Genomic DNA, 20,148 nt, shown 5'->3' with positions numbered 1-20,148 from the left:
GGAGGAAGAACATGTCAAGTCAGAGGAAGATAAATGCAGTTCATGTTGTCAACTCAACCTGGACTATTGAAAGAGTTTTTCTTTGTCTCGTTTCTGACTGAGATTCTCCAAAGGAAATCCAGCACAAACACACACTTCACACACTCAAAGTCCTGCACAGTAAAAGAGCTGATGAGCGTTTGTGTTGCTCCCTGATAACAGAACAATAGTTATGCTGGTTCCTTTTCTGAAAACACACATTTATAAATGTTCACTTGCTGTTGATCAAAGGTATGTTGGTGGCTCTGGACGCTGAGGGGAACTTTGTAAAAAACTAGATCAAATGTTAACGTCCTGGCAGAGGCAAAGAACTTTGATTTGATATTTGATTAGATTCATGTTTCAGCTCAGACTGACAGAAATATTTGAACTGCTACTGTGTTAAAGGGAACACTGCTGTTAGAAATAGAGATGGCACGATACCACTTTTTTGTGTCCGATACCGATACCGATATCATAAATTTGGATATCTGCCGATACCGATATGAATCCGATATAGTGTGTTTTTTAATCAACAAAAATGTTTTTTTTAATATCTTGCTGCTTTTTGTATAAGTTCATACTCAAGTTTAAAAACAACAACACTATTCTGTTATACCTGTATGTAAAAAAAAACAAAAACACACTGCACCCAAAATATTTCATAGATCAGCAACACTGATCAATCTAATAAAGTTAAACCTGCACCATCCTTCCTATTCTGGTATTTTAAAGAGTACTTAGCAGAAATATTAAGCAACCTAACTAATAGGGTTGCAAACTCCCAGCAAAAGAAAATAGGGAACCACCCTCTTCCTCATGATGCTTAATCAATGTAATCAACTTTAATTTGATGCAGGGTGAAAAAAATTCACAGAAATAAATTATTTTTCAAGAATAATTAAATAGATTCAACATCTTTCTTCAACAGAATTGCAGAATTCACAGATGGTACTTTCCCAAAGGAAAAAGTACTACAGCTTACTAGGGTATATTAGACTTAACAGTTACTATATACAGTAATGGACTTCTATACATTTTACATCAGATTAAAACTTTGGGTGTAAGATTCAGATAATTATTAAATAATTAAAAGCTAGATAGTTTAAATGAGAATAAAAAAGAAAAGTATGTCTTTGTGCCCCCTTTTGCCTGTTCATGCCCTATCGGCCCCCCTGGCTAAACTTTGCAAGATCCGCCCCTGCACAGTTATGTCAGCTGCGTAGAAAAAGATCCTGGTGTAGAAAGTAATATTAAATAAATTCTAACAACAGCTTATCAAGCTTAAACGTGCTGCTGTTGTTCAGCCGCTGGTTTCCTCTTTCTGGTGCCAAGTGGGCCAAAAACAAAGAAGAGAGACGGACTCGCGACAGAAAAGCCGATCAGCTGATCGTTAAGCAGTTTCACGATTGAAGTAGCAGAGGGAGGAAGAGAGAAGAGGCAGTTGCTCTATATATCGGATGTTAAGCTTAACGCGGGAATGCTTTACAAACATTCAGAGATGAACTTACACACTTGCTTTACTTCTCTCTGAGATAACTTCCTCGGAGATGAAATGTTTGCTAGCAGGCTACAAATACACACAGCCGCTCTATCACGTGACCACACTGCTCTGACGTGCTACGGTTATGAGCCGAGTTACGCCGTGTCGCAAGTTTTTTAAGGTGCTTTTTTTGATATTTAATGGATCGGATTATATTTTTTATTTCTCTCCGATATCCGATCCAGTAATTTAGGTCAGTATCGGACCGATACCGATACGTAATATCGGATCGGTCCATCTCTAGTTAGAAAGCACCTGATTTGTTTCTGCACACTGAATGTTGCACTTCTCATACTGCAGTACTATTAAAATAAGTACACAATACACTACTTTTGAACTCATGATTGAATGTTGCTGTAACAAAGCCATTAATGGTGATTCAAAGTGTTCATGGTTTCCCAGCACAACAAATGATTGCACAAGTGTGACTGATCCACTTTCTAATGTGTGTGTAGCCCACACTGTGTGTCACTGTGTCACAGGTGAGTCTGTGTATCCAGGTTCTATGAGGAGAACAGGATATAGTGACTGAGTTCAGCAGCTTAAAGTCTGACTCCATCCTCCATTTAAATTACTCACACCAACAACTGAATACCTTTGTCTTTGTGTAGCTGACACTTCATTTTAATGTCCTTCTATTCTGGTTCATCTGGTTTCAGTTTCTATAAGCACACAGGTTTCATCAGGGACTCTATGACCTCAGTAATCTTTGCTGGGCCTTAATGCTCTGAACAAAGCTGCGCATCACAAGACTAAATAGAAATGAATCAGTCTTTCATTTCTCTCTGCTGTTTGACTTCAGCTCTCAATGTCCCACCATAACCCATGGAGGATTAGTGTGAGAACATCATCATCATCCACAAAGAAAACCAGTCTGAGTGTCTGACGCTCTTGTTAGAAAGACGCAGTCCCAGCAGTTAGCTTGTCTGCTAGTTAGCTGACAGCTTACTCACTTGTACATTGAATACCAAACTGTGTAAACCAGGGGTGTCAAACATATGGCCTGTGGGCCAAATCCAGCCCTTGAGATAATTTCATAATTCAAGTATTGATGAATTTTCAGGCTTGCTGATAATCAATGTGAGCACGGCTGAGATTTTATTCTGATGAGCAAACCATGTGGCCAAACACTTTAAGAGACAGACTGGGATCATACCATTATATGAAAGAAGACGGAAATGTCCCATAGACAGCAAGGGTAGTGGTAGAGACCAGGTACACAGAGAAAGGGGAGGTGTATTGAAAAGCAAGCGTATCAGGAAAGAGTGAAAATGCAAAATGAGCAGCATCTGGCTGCATTTCAGTGATATTGGAGACCACAAAGCTGAATGCAAAATTTATATAGGAGATATACAGGAGACGCTGAGAGAACTGATAAAATTAGGAGCTGGCTAAAGTGAGACCCATTTTTATTTCCACCCATTTTCCATTGTGGAGGACAAAAGGTTTCAAACTCGTCCAGGTCTTAAACCTCACGTGTGTTCTTCCTAATAGCGGTAAATGGATAAAAATAAGGCTTTTATGAAAACACTGAATAAAACTTGCTGCCTTTGAAAAGACTAAATGTACAGTTCAGTATTGAATACTACATAAAATAAACTATATATAAAGTGTGTCTGAATGGCAGAGATGCAGAAATATGTGCATATAGCACAGAGCCATGGCTCAGTGTCTGAATGAGTCTCACAGACCTGAATGTGCTGTTGAAGCCATTTATAATTATAACGTAATTCTTTACTCGTTTGATCTGCTCCTTTCCACAAGCGACCAGACGTAGAAGGTTTTGGACTTTTAACTATATTTTCTTAAGTTTTACAACTTTTCTTACTGTTAAAAACCTCGTTATGGCCATTCATGCTATACAAAGTAATTAGACATGTGTGGTATCTACAGAAATGTCAGAATCTCAGCTAAAAGTTCACAAAACCATCTCAACAACCACCAAACAGCTAAAACAGGGGTGAACAGATTACACAAAAAAGATGTAAACACAAATCCCCCTGATCATCTGTTTTCTTAAACATGAAGCGTAGTTTTGGACATTCAGTGAATTTTGGTTGGACAGTGATGAAACCTGCAGTCTCAGAATCTGTGAGAAGTCTGCTTTCAGCACACAACAGCATTGTTGTGTTGTGTGCTGTGGATTCACCTCTGCAAACTCATCACTGTTTCACCATCATATTTCTACTTAGACAATAACAAAGGAAGCAGTTCCCAGGAACTACTTCCTGGCTTGTTAACACAAGAGTATGTTGCCCTTCAAAACACCTGCACTTCTCCTCTTATTAGAGGACTACTTTATTATTAATTTGCTAATTCTGTCAGTTGATGAAAGAAAAATGCTTGATCTCACCTGAGAGTTTCCAGTGTACAGTGTGGACTCTTCAGTCCTTCAGACAGAATCTTCACGCCTGAATCCTTCAGGTTAATGTTACTCAGGTCCAGTTGTCTCAGATTAGAGGTCTGAGAGCTGAGACATGAGGACAGAGCTTCACAGCTTCTCTCTGACAGGTCACAGTGACTCAGTCTGAAAAATAACAGATAAACAATTACAAAAATAAAACACTTATGTTGAAGTGTAACGAGATACTATTATATTTAGCAATATTTAATCTTGTTTTTGTTTTGAAATTGAGCACTTATGCAGAGCAAAATGTGGAGAGAATCAGAGGAGAAGAAGTGAAGAGAGAACGGCAGTAAAACAACACTGAATTGTTCAGTGCGCTTTTGATATCAACAAAATGTGTCAAATTTCTTTATTTTGTATTTGTTTTAGTAGAATTGATGATTATCACTTAGATAACAAACACAGGCCAGGTCTAAATTGCACTTTGGTAACAGTTACACCAGAAATATTTCAGAAATGTGGACAATTTGTGCTCCATTGTATTCAGTATTGAACAATATCTGTATTGATGATCACTTAATAGTTTTGATATTTTATTTGAGTTGTTCCACCTGATCTGTGTTAACTAGAATAAACATTTAAAAACTAAAGCTATGATCACATATTTACTTACAGAGCTTCGTTGGAGGCTTTGACCACTGGCAGCAGCCTCAGAAGAGCCTTTTTAAAGGCTCATGTTCTAACTAGGATCATTTATTTCTACTTACATTTCTTTCTGGGAAAAATGGGGATTACTTTGAAAACAGGAACTATTTCCCCCAAAAATCAGCCCTGGATTAGTAAATCACTCAAACATGTTCTCAGGCAGAAGAAGCTGTCTTGTTATGAGGGAGAGAAGAAAAAGATCGAGGCACAGATACTTGTCGGAAGAGAGATAAAGCAGCTAAAATCAGGTCTAAAAGTGAAGCAGAGAATACGTTGAATAAAGGACACTCAAGGCTGGCTTGGAAAGGAATCAAGTCCATGGTGGGGATGCAGAGCAAGGACTAAAGATGAATGTGATGCTGAATCAGCAGAAGACTTGGACTCATTTAATTCCATCTTTGATATCATTGATTTCAATGAAGAGCTTTGTGATTGTAGCAAAGGGCTGGTAGCTCTGAGAGTGACACTGATGAGGTGTCTGTGAAGGTTCGCAGTCATCTAAAGAGCTTAGAAAAAAAGGCATCTGGACTTGTTTAAGTTTCTTAAAGACGTTTCACCTCTCATCCAAGAAGCTTCTTTATTTCTAGGGTCAAATGGTGGAGAGTCCCAGATTAGCCTGTGTACAAACAGACTTCAGCCATATGAGAGTGAGTGTGAGTGAATGAGAGCACACACAGGACACTCTGATCTCTGAACGTGTGTGACTCAGTGAAAAAGAGGATTGTACTGGATATACTGTGACTGTCAAACAGAGTTTAAAGACAAAGGTGTTTGGATTAAAATGGATTATGCTAAAGTGAACGTGATAATGAAATCTGAACTGACTGAAATGTGAAGTGAAGATTATTCAGATGTGAAAAAGAGAGAGATAAACTGATAATAAGGTGGGGCTGGAGATCAACCACCTGATTGGTTGAGTAGATATCAGATCGACAGTTTCACAGTTTTCCCTGTGGATTATAACTTTAAGAAGATGTGACATTCATCAAGGAATCCTGCTCTCCGGATTATTTCCATGAACACTGAGCTGGAACACATCTACAGTGCTGGAAGTGCCCATCTCACCACCAACCTCTCTGTGCACATTCACTTTTTAACCCTTTATGAGACAATAAAAATGTAAATCTGAATAGTTATCTATGTTAGTGCAAACACCTCTAATAGGTTGTTTTAGTCTTTCCAAGTCATCACTTCCCTTGGATCTGTGGTCCAGGCTCCTAAAATCATCCTAGTTTAACAAGCACTACAATCTAGAGGAGAGCTGCACTAACAGGTGTGACTGATAAGATCTGACCTGCAAGGATACTCATGTTTCTCCAAAAGCTGATTCTATTCATCTAGACGTAGCGTTTTGTGGGAGAAATATTTCATCACTCATCCAAGTGACTTCTTCAGTCTCAGCTGACTGCAGGTTTACAATCTTATAAACAGGACATTTGCATAATGACTGAAACCAGCCCACTGAAGGAACAATGGGCTGGGAGGTCAGTTCCTTAATCTTAATTATGCAAATTCTCATGAACATTGATCAACAACCACTGACCAGATACTCATGTTTATTTGTATCAGGACAAGCAGGGAAGACCTGGACATCAACTCTGTCAGGCTGCCTGAGTCCGCTCACCCACATCAGCTCAGAACTCTGCATTATCTACTGAGTCAGACTCAGAGGATCAGGAATCAGAAGTTCTACAAAGAGTAGAACCAGACTTCCTGTATAGAGGTCTGTGGGCCTACTGATCCACAGTGTCAGCAAAACTTTCACATCATATTCATCTCAGCACAACTAAAACATGTGACTGACCTCAAAGTTTCAAATCGACAACGTGGATTCTCCAGAAGAACACACAGATGCTTTACTCTTGAATCCTGCAGGTTGTTGTAGGTTCCATTCAGGTTCAGCACTCTGGGATATGAGGGGTTGGACTTCAGCGCTGCTGCCAGATAATCACAGCTGATCTCTGACAAATCACAGTCCCACAATCTGTATAAAGAATGAAAGATGTAAGTTTATTAGACAAAGTGCTTGAAATCATTCAGTGTTTCATCATCTGTTCAGAGCTGAAGAAGGTTCAGAATGTAGAAGTTTAGAAAATGGAAACTCCAAACAGCTGAAGCCAACAGGAAGCAGCTTCAAACAAACATAACAAGAGAAAGAACTCTGAATGTTTCACATTAAATTCGTACATTTATCATAAAAACAGGAAAAGTCATGTTTTTCCTTCAAGGAACAACATGGCTTCACTTTTAAAGGTGAAGTGTGAAAGAAATGGACATATTTGAAGTCCAACACCTTTTTCTAGTCACATTATTAAAGCAGACAAACTACAAGCTCATTTTCATTCCAACAAGTCATCTTCTGACCCTTTATTATTATTGTTATTATTCAATATTTATGGAGGATGTTTTTAAATTAGGCTCTAATACGTGACAGACATTTCATCCCATGTCATTTTGGCCTCATCCTGGGCCGGATTATTCAGCACACACTCTGACCGCAGGCCCTGGGGCCACGCACAGCTGGGCTCCATCCAAGAGACAGGAAACAAACCAACACAATAATAAAAAGCACCATGTGATCTTCTTACATCTTCAAGACAAACGTAGTAAAGACATGAGCATATTTGTTTCCTGATAAAATGATGTGACAGGTAGAACAGAGTAAAGTGGTGGTGTTACAGCCTTTCTCCCCTCTGCTGCCGAGGCTGTTAGTCTCTCCCAAACTCAGCTACAGGACTTATAAAAGAATGAAAGCAGCAGAAGTGGCTTTACAAATGAAAGAGGAAGAGGAGAAGAAGAGGAGAGGGAGGCCACCTTGACCATCACTCCAGCTGAAAACATGACACTTCCATTAAAGTTGGTGAGAAAATGTTGAGCAGGATGAGCTGCTGGCTAATCTGGAGGCTGTAGCAGCAGCTCACAGTCACAGTGGATTTCCACTTATGAAAAAGCTCTGGCTGCTTCATTTCTCATTTCATATCAGAGACTTTAATGCATCAGTGAAGCTGTACTGTGATGCTTCCTCTCCATATTCAGCCCAATGTGCTCTGTATTGTTTTATGCAGGTCATCTAAAAAGGGATGAGCAGCTCATTTCAATATAAAAAGGTTGGAACTGTAAAGAAAAAAGAGCTCATAAACTGAAACCGATTTCATTTTTTCAGCTGGAACATTTTAGTTTTTCCTTTTTCAATACATACATAATTATATTTACAGTAAGTCTTATCATTCCCCTTTTCCCTGCCAGTCACCGCCAATGTTCCCTCTAATGTTTCATGTGTCTGAACACACAAACTCCCTGAGCGTCCGTTGGACCCCTGTGAGCAACAGCAGACGTGTGCACTGTGGTCACGCCAGCATCGAATCCATCCCAAGTTACATGTTTATTAAAATAACCAAATTACAGCATTTATGTTAGACTACTTTTAATTAACTGCTTTAGCCCACTTACAATGAATATTTTTTCTTGTTCATGACCTGTGTAGTATGTTAACACTATTGGAAGTAAAAAAAACTTGAATTCCAACTTTAAAAACACAACTTTATTTTTTCTATTTTTATAAAGCTCTGACTTGTATTATGAGTCTGTGGTCTGGCAGAGAGTCTGTTATATCGTTGTTATAAACAACAATAGTATTCAGGAAGAAAACCAAACATTGCAGATATTTTTATCATAACTCTGGTTTTACGAGGCCGATCAACACAATTTAAAAACGGGTATAAAGTCAACACTTTTCCCCTCAATTGTTCCCTCTGTCCTGCTCACATCTCCAATGGTTGTACACGTTGTCATTAACGTGGCTTCACTCCACATCAGCCGCTTTGCTAGCTAAAACACCGGTGTTGGCACATAAGGACGCTGTCATAGCCTGTCGACGACGTTGATTAGCTGCGTATATACGAATGTGAATCGCATCATTGGCTGGACTATAGGATAAGGTGGCATCGTTCTAATCCCATACGGGAGCAGCCAGTCACTGACTAACACTGCAAAACAGAATTGTTAAAGTTTTAATTTTAATTTCAACTGAAATTTGATTTTTTTTTATGCGCAACGCAGATTTTCTGTGCGCAGAGACCGTGCCAGAAGCGTGCGCAGCTTAGAGGGAACATTGGGCACCACCACAGTTCACTTCAACAAAACTTTACTTCAGATTTGTTTTCATGTTTTGATCCAGTGATGAGAGCCGTTTCCCCCATCACAAACTGTTCCAGCATGTAAACCTGAGTTCTGTGTGGAGCCATCACTTATTTATTTACCATCAGTTACTGTGTGACTGAACCACGTGGGTTTATGAAACATTGCTTTTAGTTTTAATAGCACATGGGAACATTCAGATGTGAATCTATACAGTAACACTTTGATTTGTTACAGTGAGGAGACTGATGAAGGGAACGATGAGGGGAAACTGTAACAGCAGCAACAGAAACCCAAGAGATAAAGCTGAGATCTGGGTTCCTCTATGCTACATACAGCCTCCTGCTCCTGGACTTCAGTAAACATAAATATCTCCAAGTACACTTACTTCAGAAACTCTATTAAGCTCATTACAAGTTTACTTCAGCTTTAAATTACTCACATCAGCACACATGAGTAAACAAAGTAACTCACACAGCTACTGTTCAAGTTTAGTCATCTTTAATACAAATATACCTCATTATTATGAATCTCACAGCTACCTGCTCATTGAACTGAACAATAATTCTGTTTTACCATTAAAACAAAATATGTGAATGTAAAAAAATCTTCAGACAGTAATTAAGAATCTCCTAAGCAATCCAAAGATAAAGAAAAGTTCACCTGCCAATTCTATAAAGCTTGGTTGTTTATACAATAATATCATTTAATGATATGTTTAGATCCTGACCTGAGATTTTCCAGTGTACAATGTGGACTCTGCAGTGCAGCAGACAGAAGCTTCACTCCAGAATCCCGCAGGTCATTGTTACTCAGGTCCAGCTCTTTCAGACTAGAGGACTGGGAGTTGAGAACTGAGGACAGAGCATTACAGCTTCTCTCTGACAGGTTACAGCCACTCAGTCTGGAAGAAAACAAACAAATTAATTAATTAAATCAGTCAAATGAAACATTTTTTTAATGCCAACATGCAATACAATTATTGGTTAACTAAATAGCTTCATTAAAACACAACTCTTCTTCTATATCAGCACTTACTCCTTGTAAGCTCCTCCTGCTCCACATTCTGAGTCAGAACACATGAAAACAAACTGTAAATCTAATAGAAAAACGATTGGAAATCTTCTCAGATCCATTTGTACATTTAGAGCCTGATACTGAAATATAGCAGCATGGACATTCACAGCAGCAAAGGGTTCATGCTGATCTGAGCTGGCTTGGCCCTGGCTTATTGAAGAATAAAGAAAGCGGAATCAGCTGTTCAAAACCCCGTCACAGGCTGCCCACTGTGACTGAAACAATGGGACGGGTCGTGCCTTCTCAAAATGGGCTCATTGAACGCAGCATGGATAAGATCTTGAAGAAGCTCATGGCGGTCATGAGTTCTCAGACTTTGCTCTTTGAGAGCAAAACTGATAACCTCTCGGAGAAACTTGTGGCTCTCCAACGGGAGATTGAGAGACGAGTGACGGACTGTTAGATCAGCTGTGAAATTGACATGCAGTTGTTTGCACCAAAGAAAACCACCATCATTTCAAGCAGCTAACATACCGGCTCCAGCTGTGGTCTCAAGGCTGGAGCTGAACATAACAAATCTCACTCTGATAACAGACGGTGTTTAGAGTGTTCCTTCCCATCCTAAGCATGCTTATCCCCTCCCGGTGCAGACGGTGGGTTGAGGGGACCAGCGCTAATGCTACAAGCCCGGATGCGCTGTCTACACCGGCTGTCTCTCACCTTTTACCCATCCCTGTTGCTTGTCATGTGTTTCTATGGCGCATTAAGAGTTTTCATGTGTTCTGCGCTAAGGTCATTTTTTTTCTGTTCTCAAACTGATCTCCCTGTTGGAGCTCAGTCTGGAGGGAGTTCTTTTTTCTCCTCATCCTTCCTGATGTTGTGCATTTTCTGCTGTTCAGTTCCGGGTCACAGCTCTAGCGGCTGACCGGCCAGCTACCTAGCCTGACCTGTCTCTCCAATGTGATGTTTGTGTATTGTATGTACAGTTTGCAAGGTCAGTATCCTAATTGCCCCTTGAAAATAAATACAATGTTCTGAATCTGAATCTGAAAAGATTACAGAAGACGACTCTGTTCAGTAAATATTATGCTCATGCTGTCAAGAAATACCAAAGGTAGGTAAAACTCTGTTGTTGCAGCCATCCAGTATGACATGCTTTGTACTGTTCTGCTGCAGTTTGTGACACCTGGTTGATGAGTTGTGAAGGATGATGAAACAAACACTTCACTCAATGTTTTTCTTCTAACTGGATGTAATTTTGGCAGCCGAGAGTTTTTCACAATCTATCCCAGCTGCAAATAGGAACACAACAAATAAACTTTACCCACTTGGATCCTTATCATTCAAGATTGTGAAAAGATTCTCTACTCAGAGAATACTGCTGATTTTAGATGAGAGAGATGATTTGGAAGATGATGAAGGGGAAGAGTTTTCAGAACTTGAGGCCTTTTGTCTTCACTGTATAGGACAGAGAAGACAGGAAGGGAGGGACTCCAGGCCCTGGAGTCACGACTCTAACCTTCAGTACATGGGTCACCTGCTCAGCCAGGTAAGCTAAAGCAGTCAGCAGTTTGTGAGTTAATTTGAAGACAATGATGACTATAAGTCAGGTAAAAAAAATACTTATAATCAGCCAACAAGGGGAAAACGGTGAGCTTGAATGACCAAGCTTTGACCAAGGGTGGCTCTTCTTGCCCAAAGAGTGAACCAACTAGCATGGCTATCAATGTGGTGCAACCAAGGCCATCATACAGTACAGGCCATCCAAGCTGATTTTTAACTTTTCGTTCCAGATACCACCTTAAAAATCATCTAGATTAGGATATGTTGGCTGATCTGAATTGTGTTCTAGATCCAATCACAACAAACAGAGAGCTGTTGTGTGTCCAAGGTGAACAGGAAGAATATATACATGCATAAAGTCAATAAAGTCAGAAGGTTTGCTTTAGACTGTGCTGCAGTTTATCATCAAAGACTGACAAACAGGCACCATGCTGCCAATAAATGGCATCAAGTCTGACTTGAGGTTTTTCCTTTTTTTTTTTTTATATCAAGATTACATTTTATAGCAACCACAGCAGAGATAACCAGGGAAGGTGTGCTTGAGGGGATATAGCTAAAACAGCTGGTTTCAGACTGAAGATGAACTGAGGTGCTGCACCCAAGTCTGCAGGTTCAGGGAGGGACAAACATCTGCTGCAACCAGATTGGAGTGAGAGGAGAGAGAAGGCCAACAACAACAAAGAAACAACAAACACACTTTGGAAGACCGAAGCAGAGTTTAGTTTAAAGTGGAACTAAGGATGTTTCTCTGGCTGCAATGATTCACTGAGTAATTCAAATGCTTTCTTTAATGCAGGACCCAACATGCATGTAAAAGCAAGTGTTTTACCAATATTTGTGACTAAAAATAGACCTGCCTTAGAAATGTATCTAGGAGTATGCATGTGAATATAAAGTATCACAACATTAGGCACATGCATCCTAAGTTTTTAAACAAAGACTGATAACATAACAGCAGCAGTGATGATCAGAGTTTATGGTGAATTCAGCGTCTCAGATGACACAGTTGGATGTTAAAAGTAAAGACATGAGTACAAACGTACTTACAGAGCTTTGTTGGAGGCTTTGACCACTGGCAGCAGCCTCAGAAGAGCCTCCTCTGAAGCAGAGTATTTCTTCAGGTCAAACACATCCAGATCTTTTTCTGATGACAGTAAGATGAAGACCAGAGCTGACCACTGAGCAGGAGACAGTTTATCTGTGGAGAGACTTCCTGATCTCAGGGACTGTTGGATCTCCTCCACTAGAGAACGATCATTCAGTTCATTCAGACAGTGGAACAGATTGATGCTTTTCTCTGCAGACAGATTCTCACTGAGCTTCTCCTTGATGTACTGGACTGTTTCCTTATTGGTCAGTGAGCTACTTCCTGTCTGTGTCAGCAGACCTCGTAGGAGACTCTGATTGGTCTGCAGGGAAAGACCCAGGAGGAAGCGGAGGAACAAGTCCAGGTGTCCATTTGGACTCTGTAAGGCCTTGTTCACAGCACTCTGGTGGAGAGATTGAAGTTTTAGTTTGTTAAATAATTTAGATTTCTTGGAGGTTGTTTGTTGTTGTTCCATCAGATTGAGTCCAGATTTGATGAAGGTCAGATGGACATCAAGAGCAGCCAGAAACTCCTGAACACTGAGATGGATAAAGCAAAACACCTTGTTCTGGTACAGTTGTTTCTCCTCTTTAAAGATCTGTGTGAACACTCCTGAGTACACTGAGGCTTCTCTGATATCGATGCCACACTCTGTCAGGTCTGATTCATAGAAGATCAGGTTTCCTTTCTGCAGCTGATCAAAAGCCAGTTTTCCCAGAGATTCAATCATCTTCCTGTTCTTTTTATTCCAGTGTGGATCTGTCTCAGCTCCTCCATCATACTTGACCTTCTTCACTTTGGCCTGAACCACCAGGAAGTGGATGTACATCTCAGTCAGGGTCTTGGGCAGCTGTCCTCCCTCTCTGGTTTCCAGCACATCCTCCAGAACTGTAGCAGTGATCCAGCAGAAGACTGGGATGTGGCACATGATGTGGAGGCTTCGTGATGTCTTGATGTGGGAGATGATCCTGCTGGCCTGCTCCTCATCTCTGAATCTCTTCCTGAAGTACTCCTCCTTCTGTGGGTCAGTGAACCCTCTGACCTCTGTCACCATGCCAACACAGACAGGAGGTATCTGATTGGCTGCTGCAGGTCGTGTGGTTATCCAGAGGCGAGCAGAGGGAAGCAGTTTCCCCCTGATGAGGTTTATCAGCAGCACATCCACTGAGGTGGACTTTCTAGGGTCAGTTAGGATTGTAGTTTTGTGGAAGTCCAGAGGAAGTCGACACTCATCCAGACCATCAAAGATGAACACAACCTGGAAGTCTTCAAAGCTGCAGATTCCTGCTTCTTTGGTTTCAGTAAAGAAGTGATGAACAAGTCCCACCAAGCTGAACTTTTCCTCTTTCAGCACATTCAGCTCTCTGAAAGTGAATGGAAACATGAACTGGATGTCCTGGTTGGCTTTGTCTTCAGCCCAGTCCAGGCTGTATTTCTGTGTTAAGACCGTTTTCCCAATGCCAGCCACTCCCTTTGTCAGCACTGTTCTGATTGGTTCATCTCTTCCAGGTGAGGCTTTAAAGATGTCTTCTTGTCTGATTGTTGTTTCTGGTCCGTGTGGTTTCCCGGATGCTGTTTCAATCTGTCTGACCTCATGTTCATCATTGACCTCTGCAGTCCCTCCCTCTGTGATGTAGAGCTCTGTGTAGATCTGATTCAGAAGGGTTGGGTTTCCTGCTTTAGCGATGCCCTCAAACACACACTGGAACTTCTTCTTCAGAGCAGATTTAAGGTTACGATGACAAACAGCAGCTGGAAGTTCTGAATAATAATAATAAAAATACAACTTTAACAATCATATTTTACAAAATGCTGATGACAATTCCTGACCCACTGAGAAATGATCGAACACACTGGTGTCACAATTCTCTCATTTATCCAGCAGCTTAAATCTTTAGATAAATCCTCTTACGTCTCTGCAGACGGTCAGCCAGCTCCTCCTTCTTCATTCTCCTCAGGAAGTTTACTGTGATCTTCACAAATGCCTCTCTGCTGTTTCTCCTCTGCTCATCATCCTCCCTCTGAAACTCCAAGCACTGGGGCTTATTTGGATTCAGAGCCTTCTGGATCTTCTTCAGCTCATTCTTCACAAAAGTGATGATGTTGTCCTCCAGCAGCTGGAACAGAATACTTTATGAATGACCCACCACTCTGAACTTCAGTCTCCACAACATCCACTTCCAAACGATCAAGGGGCATATCATCCACGAACTCTTTACCAATTATAAGTTTGACTTTATCTTATTAACTGAGACATTCTCCACCACTCCATGATCCCAAAGCATGGATTCTGTTCATATGAATGCAGTGATTAAAGTGGGAGAAACATTTCACTGGTGTTCAGAGCTGAACTACCAACAGGTTTAGAATTGAAGCCAGAAACTTGGAGATGTTACAGGTGACTCATACAGACAACTGGTCTTAAAGGTAGATGTTAAGATATTACGTATCGGTATCGGTCCGATACTGACCTAAATTACTGGATCGGATATCGGAGAGGAATAAAAAATGTAATCCGATCCATTAAATATCAAAAAAGCACCTCACAAAACTTGCGACATGGCGTAACTCGGCTCATAATCGTAGCACATAGGAGCAGAGTGGTCACCTGATAGAGCAGCTGTGTGTATTTGTAGCCTCGCTACCAAACCGGCATTTCATCTCCGAGGAAGTTATCCCAGAGAGAAGTAAAGCAAGTGTGTTCATCTCTGAATGTTTGTAAAGCCTTCCCGCGTTAAGCTTAAAAACCGATATATGGAGCGACTGCCTCTTCTCTCTCTCTCTCTCTCCTGCTGCTACTTCAATCATGAAACTGATCAATGATCAGCTGATCGGCTTTTCTGACGCGACTCCGTCTCTCTTGTTATTTTTTGGCCCACTTTGCACCAGAAAGAGGAAACCAGCAGCTGAACAACAGCAGCACGTTTAAGCTTGATAAGCTGTTGTTAGAATTTATTTAATATTACTTTCTAGACCAGGATCTTTTCTCTACGTAGCTGACGGCTGGTAACTGTGCAGGGGCGGATCTAGCAAAGTTTAGCCAGGGGGGCCGATAGGGCATGAACAGGGAAAAGGGGGCACAAAGACATACTTTTCTTTCTTATTCTCATTTAAAATGTCTAGCTTTTAATAAATAATTATCTGAATCTTACACCCAAAGTTTTAATCTGATGTAAAATATATAGAAGTCCATTACTGTATATAGTAACTGTTAAGTCTAATATACCCTAGTAAGCTATAGTACTTTTTCCTTTGGGAAGATACCATCTGTGCAGTCTGCAGTTCTGTAGAAGAAAGATGTTGAATCTATTTCATTATTCTTGAAAAATAATTTAATTCTGTGCATTTTTTTCACACTGCATCAAACTAAAGTTGATTACATCGATTAAGCATCATGAGGTGGAGGGTGGGGGGTGGATCCCTATTTTTTTTTTTGCTGGGAGTTTGCAACCCTATTAGTTAGGTTGCTTAATATTTCTGCTAAGTACTCTTTGAAATACCAGAATAGGGAGGATGGAGCAGGTTTAACTTTATTAGATTGATCAATGTTGCTGAACTATGAAATATTTTGTTGTATTTTTTACATACAGGTATAACAGAATAGCTTTAGTGTTGTTGTTTATTTAAACTTGAGTATGAACTTATACAAAATGCAGCAAGATATTAAAAAAACAGTCTTATTGATTAAAAAACACACTATATCGGATTCACATCGGTATCGGCAGATATCCAAATTTATGATATCGGTATCGGACATAAAAAAGTGGTATCGTGCCATCTCTACATAAAGGTACACTCTGTTTACACATACAGATCAGTATTTAAGGTTTGACTCTCATCATCCACTCCCACAGAGCAAAATTGTTATGGTCCGGATTTGGCCCACACAATGTGCTTACACGTGGCCCACATACTGCAAAGAATGACGGCCCTTTGTTGGCCCATATCTGGTTTGCCAATTGTGGCCCACACATGGGCCAGCACAAGGCCAGTTGCAGACACACTGGTGGTCCTTTGCTGGCCCATGTGTGGATTACCTCTGGCATGCCACATTCACCCAACCACACACTTTCTCTTAACTTAACTGAGTGCTTTCTAATTACATTCATACACATTCACACTCACGACATGCAGACTGGAGGAGCCAAGGATTGAACCACTAACCTTCCAATCAATAGGAGACCTGCTCTACCGCCTGAGCTACAGCCACCCACTGGCAAAGATGAGTAAACCCTCACTAGGTTTTGGATAAAGTGTACACTCACAAACCTGTCAAATCTGCATTTGAAACATTAGCTACCATAGCAGTATAGTATTGCAACATGGCATTTGGTTCTTCCAACTAAAATAGGAAAATAGGAACATAAATAGTGGCATCATTGCCAGACCTGGCCCGCATCTGGTTGACATAGACCCTGCCATGACACCAGTCAGTCAGAAGTGCCAGCTTGATGCCGGATCCCAGCCAGACCAGTTTTCTATGTGCCTGGGCCACATACACAAAACTACAATCGGGCCAGAAATGGCATGCTATCGCATAAACAGTGGCGTTATTGCCAGACCTGGGGCACATCTGGTTGACATACGTCTTATCATGCTTGAACTGACCTCCCAGCCCATTGTTTCTTCAGTGGGCTGGTTTCAGTCATTATACAAATGTCCTGTTTATAAGATTGAAACCTGCAGTCAGCTGAGACTGAAGAAGTCACCTGATGATGATGAAATGTTTCTCCCACTGAAAACATCCAGATGAACAGAATCAACTTTTTTGGGATTTACGTACCTGGATGATTGAGCATCAAGACAACTCTGTGACTTTTCTCAGATGAATAAATCCTCTCCTCCAGCTTTGTTTACATCTACCAGCCCTGTGGTGCTGCCCAGGGACAATAATCTATGCTGAAAGGGGGAAAGTCATACAGGTGTCTGCTCCTGCCTTCAGTTATTTTTATCTACTGTGTGTCAACTGGCTGAACCTACTGCAACTGTCTACTGTCTCCCTAAACTCAGCAATGACTTACTGATCTATCCATTCTCTGACCAAAGACATCCTGCTGCAGGATGTTAACATAGCAGCCAATGATGATCAGGCTCACTGTGAACAACACATTTGGACCTGATTTGCTGCTCTGCTTTACACGTGAACTTTGACTGCTGTCACCAACTTGAGAGGCTCTGCAGAAAAACTGGACTTGTCCATAAAAATAATAAACTGCATTATAAGGACAGCATTGCTCAATCAACTCTAATTACTATTGCCATGTTATCTCTTCTAATTAAGGTACAGACACTCAAACTAGCTGCTTTCAGTGAGAAGTCAAATGTCTGAATATGAGCTGGAAGCTGCTGAGAGTCCTCCCTCCTTCCCGTGGGGTTTACTTTCTCTACTACTTTCACTATAAACACGCCCCTGTCATGCACCTGCAGAGGGCCACCAGCAGATGGAGCTGTCTTAAACAAATCCACTTGGATAGTTAGCTGTAGATGATTTTCTCAGTATGATTGTAGGACTTTGAGTTATTCTTTAGATTTATTTAAACTCCTATATTGTGCACAAGCGTTGAGCGACCCATAATTTCTCTGTACTTTTCACAAGAGCAGCCAGACTTTCAGCTAGTTTTTCTTTTTTAAGAGCTCAAAGTTATTGAAGAAACAGTTATTCAGGTTCATTCCCACTGATCTCGACTACAAACTGTTTCACTTTGGTTTTTGTTTAAAGCCTCGATGTTTAAAACGTTTCCCTGTGATCACATTTGCACCGTCTGATTTCAAATTTTGTTTTCCTTTGGTCATTTAGTCCACAGAGTCCTTGGTGTTCTGAAAGGGACCTATAAATAAATGTATTATTAATAATAATAAAGTAGTTGTTGTACATGTACAGACCATAAATATGGAGTCCAGCTGTGTTTGATGCTGCTGGGCAGACTGACCACTGGGAACCTCTGAGCACTGCTGCTCCACTCTGTGGAGGAACCATGAAGGATTAGATCAACACAGGATAAAGATCCAGGAGTTTCTGCTCAAATAACTTCATCTGAATAAAGTTTGTAGAGTTTTAGACTCTCAGATCCTGAAGATATATTTTCTGTTTTCTATGAACTTTCTTTCATCAGTGATGGAAGTGATGATGTTGCAGAAGCTCAGAGGAAACTTTGAGACTTCATTAAACTGATAAATTCACTCACTGGAAGGTAAAACTGTGATGAACCATCAACTAATGCTCTCAGGATGCCAAAGTTCCCTGAATGTAACTGTGCAGTAGATTCATCGAGTGTTTGAAACCTGATGACTTCCATATGTTTTCATTCTAACACAAGAAGTCCTTTTCTCATTGGTTTGATTTGAGTTTTCTGAGTCTCGTATTTGGAGTATTTGGAGTCCCCCCATCTGGCTGGATCTGACCACCTCTGCATGTCCTCACCCCCACCTACACCCCTCTGCTGAGAAAAACAAAGCCCCAGACAAAGATAATAAAAACCTGGCCTGAAGGAGCCCTCTCTCAACTGCAGGACTGCTTCTCAACAACTGTATGGGATTTATTCTCCAGCCTCAACCTCCAGGAGTACACGGACACTGTACTCTCGTACATCAGGAACTGTGTTGACAATGTCACCGTCAACAAAAGGGTCAGGGTGTTTCCAAATCAAAAATCCTGGATGAATAGCGAAGTGCAATCCCTCCTAAAAAGCCGCAAAAAAAACTGCTTTCAAGTCAGGGGACAGGGCTACGTATAGGGCGGCCAGGGCAGACCTGAGTAGAGGCATCAAGAAAGCTAAGGCTGCCTATAGGAGGAGGATTGAAGATCACTTTGCAGTCGACAACGACCCCAGAAAAATGTGGCAGGGGATCAATCACATTACCAACTACAGAAGAAACAACCAGGCGATATCTAGGACTGATGCCTCGCTGGCTGAGGATCTAAACCGTTTCTTCCCCCGCTTTGAGACAACCAGGCCCTCAGCTGTTACACCACTTCCACCCGCCTCCAGCACCAAGAACACAAACATGATCTACTGTCAGATCAGGACACGTCACAGTTACTGTGTTACTGTTTAACAGCACACTGCAACATTCACACGTTCATCTAACAAACTGGATCATTAACAGCTGCATTTTCACACGTCTCACTTTGATTCACTACAGATTCAGCAGACAGAAAGAAGTTGATGAGGAAACACCAGTTCAGTTCATTTCTGTCCTGGTTGATGAAGATGGCAGCACTGCTGAGGAGCAGGAAGTGGGGATCAGACTGAGTGAAGAGTTTCAGGACAGAGAGTTTGAGAACATCTCCTCTTCCTAAAAATAATCTCTGAGTATCTGCTGTGTTTGTGGAAACACTCCAACACACAGCGCTGCACATATGAACATGTGTGTGAAACAGAGCTGACATTAAACATGATGGAGGATTTATTCACAAACACACAACAACATTTACACACACATTACCTCTCTGCAGGACGACACACGCCTGATTTAAAGTGAATACCAGCAGCTTTAGACCGGTCACTCTGTAAGGACACAGATCTGGGTGGAGGTTCAGGTGGGTTCCTGTGAATAATGATGGAGCAGTGATGTGAGTGCTGAGCTGTGACATGGAGAAGAGTCATGGACAGTTAGAGATGGTCATCATCAGATATCAACTACTTTTCTTCAATATGAAATGTTTGCAGGGCCTGACAGGAAGTGGACGCTCTGATCACTTCCTGTTTGCTGAAGTGGGTTTTCAGTTGT

The 20,148-nt window shown here is 41.0% G+C and overlaps 2 protein-coding genes across 27 annotated transcripts in view; both read right to left on the bottom strand.

Annotated features, from left to right (window-relative positions):
• Positions 1 to 20,148, bottom strand: part of LOC146490544 (protein NLRC3-like) — a 152,012-nt gene that overhangs the window by 56,026 nt on the left and 75,838 nt on the right. For 11 of the 25 annotated variants that reach the window (XM_085153015.1, XM_085153014.1, XM_085153023.1 and 8 more), the window contains 7 exons: positions 19,864 to 19,965; positions 18,301 to 18,379; positions 14,330 to 14,534; positions 12,378 to 14,178; positions 9,481 to 9,654; positions 6,418 to 6,597; positions 3,915 to 4,088 (listed from right to left, as the gene is read on the bottom strand). In XM_085153015.1, coding sequence (XP_085009141.1) covers positions 3,915 to 4,088; positions 6,418 to 6,597; positions 9,481 to 9,654; positions 12,378 to 14,178; positions 14,330 to 14,534; positions 18,301 to 18,379; positions 19,864 to 19,965 — 2,715 coding nt within the window. Of the gene's footprint in view, positions 1 to 3,914; positions 4,089 to 6,417; positions 6,598 to 8,836; positions 9,655 to 12,377; positions 14,179 to 14,329; positions 14,535 to 18,300; positions 18,380 to 19,863; positions 19,966 to 20,148 lie in introns of all 25 variants that reach the window. The other 14 variants (XM_085153016.1, XM_085153022.1, XM_085153018.1 and 11 more) reach the window with 8 other exon arrangements.
• Positions 1 to 20,148, bottom strand: part of LOC146490545 (NACHT, LRR and PYD domains-containing protein 3-like) — a 218,844-nt gene that overhangs the window by 187,078 nt on the left and 11,618 nt on the right. The gene's annotated exons all lie outside the window — the stretch shown is intronic.

This window comes from Neolamprologus multifasciatus, unplaced genomic scaffold (assembly GCF_963576455.1).
Source record: "Neolamprologus multifasciatus unplaced genomic scaffold, fNeoMul1.2 chr03_unloc_1, whole genome shotgun sequence".
Lineage (NCBI taxonomy): Eukaryota > Metazoa > Chordata > Actinopteri > Cichliformes > Cichlidae > Neolamprologus > Neolamprologus multifasciatus.
Note: the sequence above shows the minus strand (reverse complement) of the source record. Positions and strands in the feature narration are given on the sequence as shown.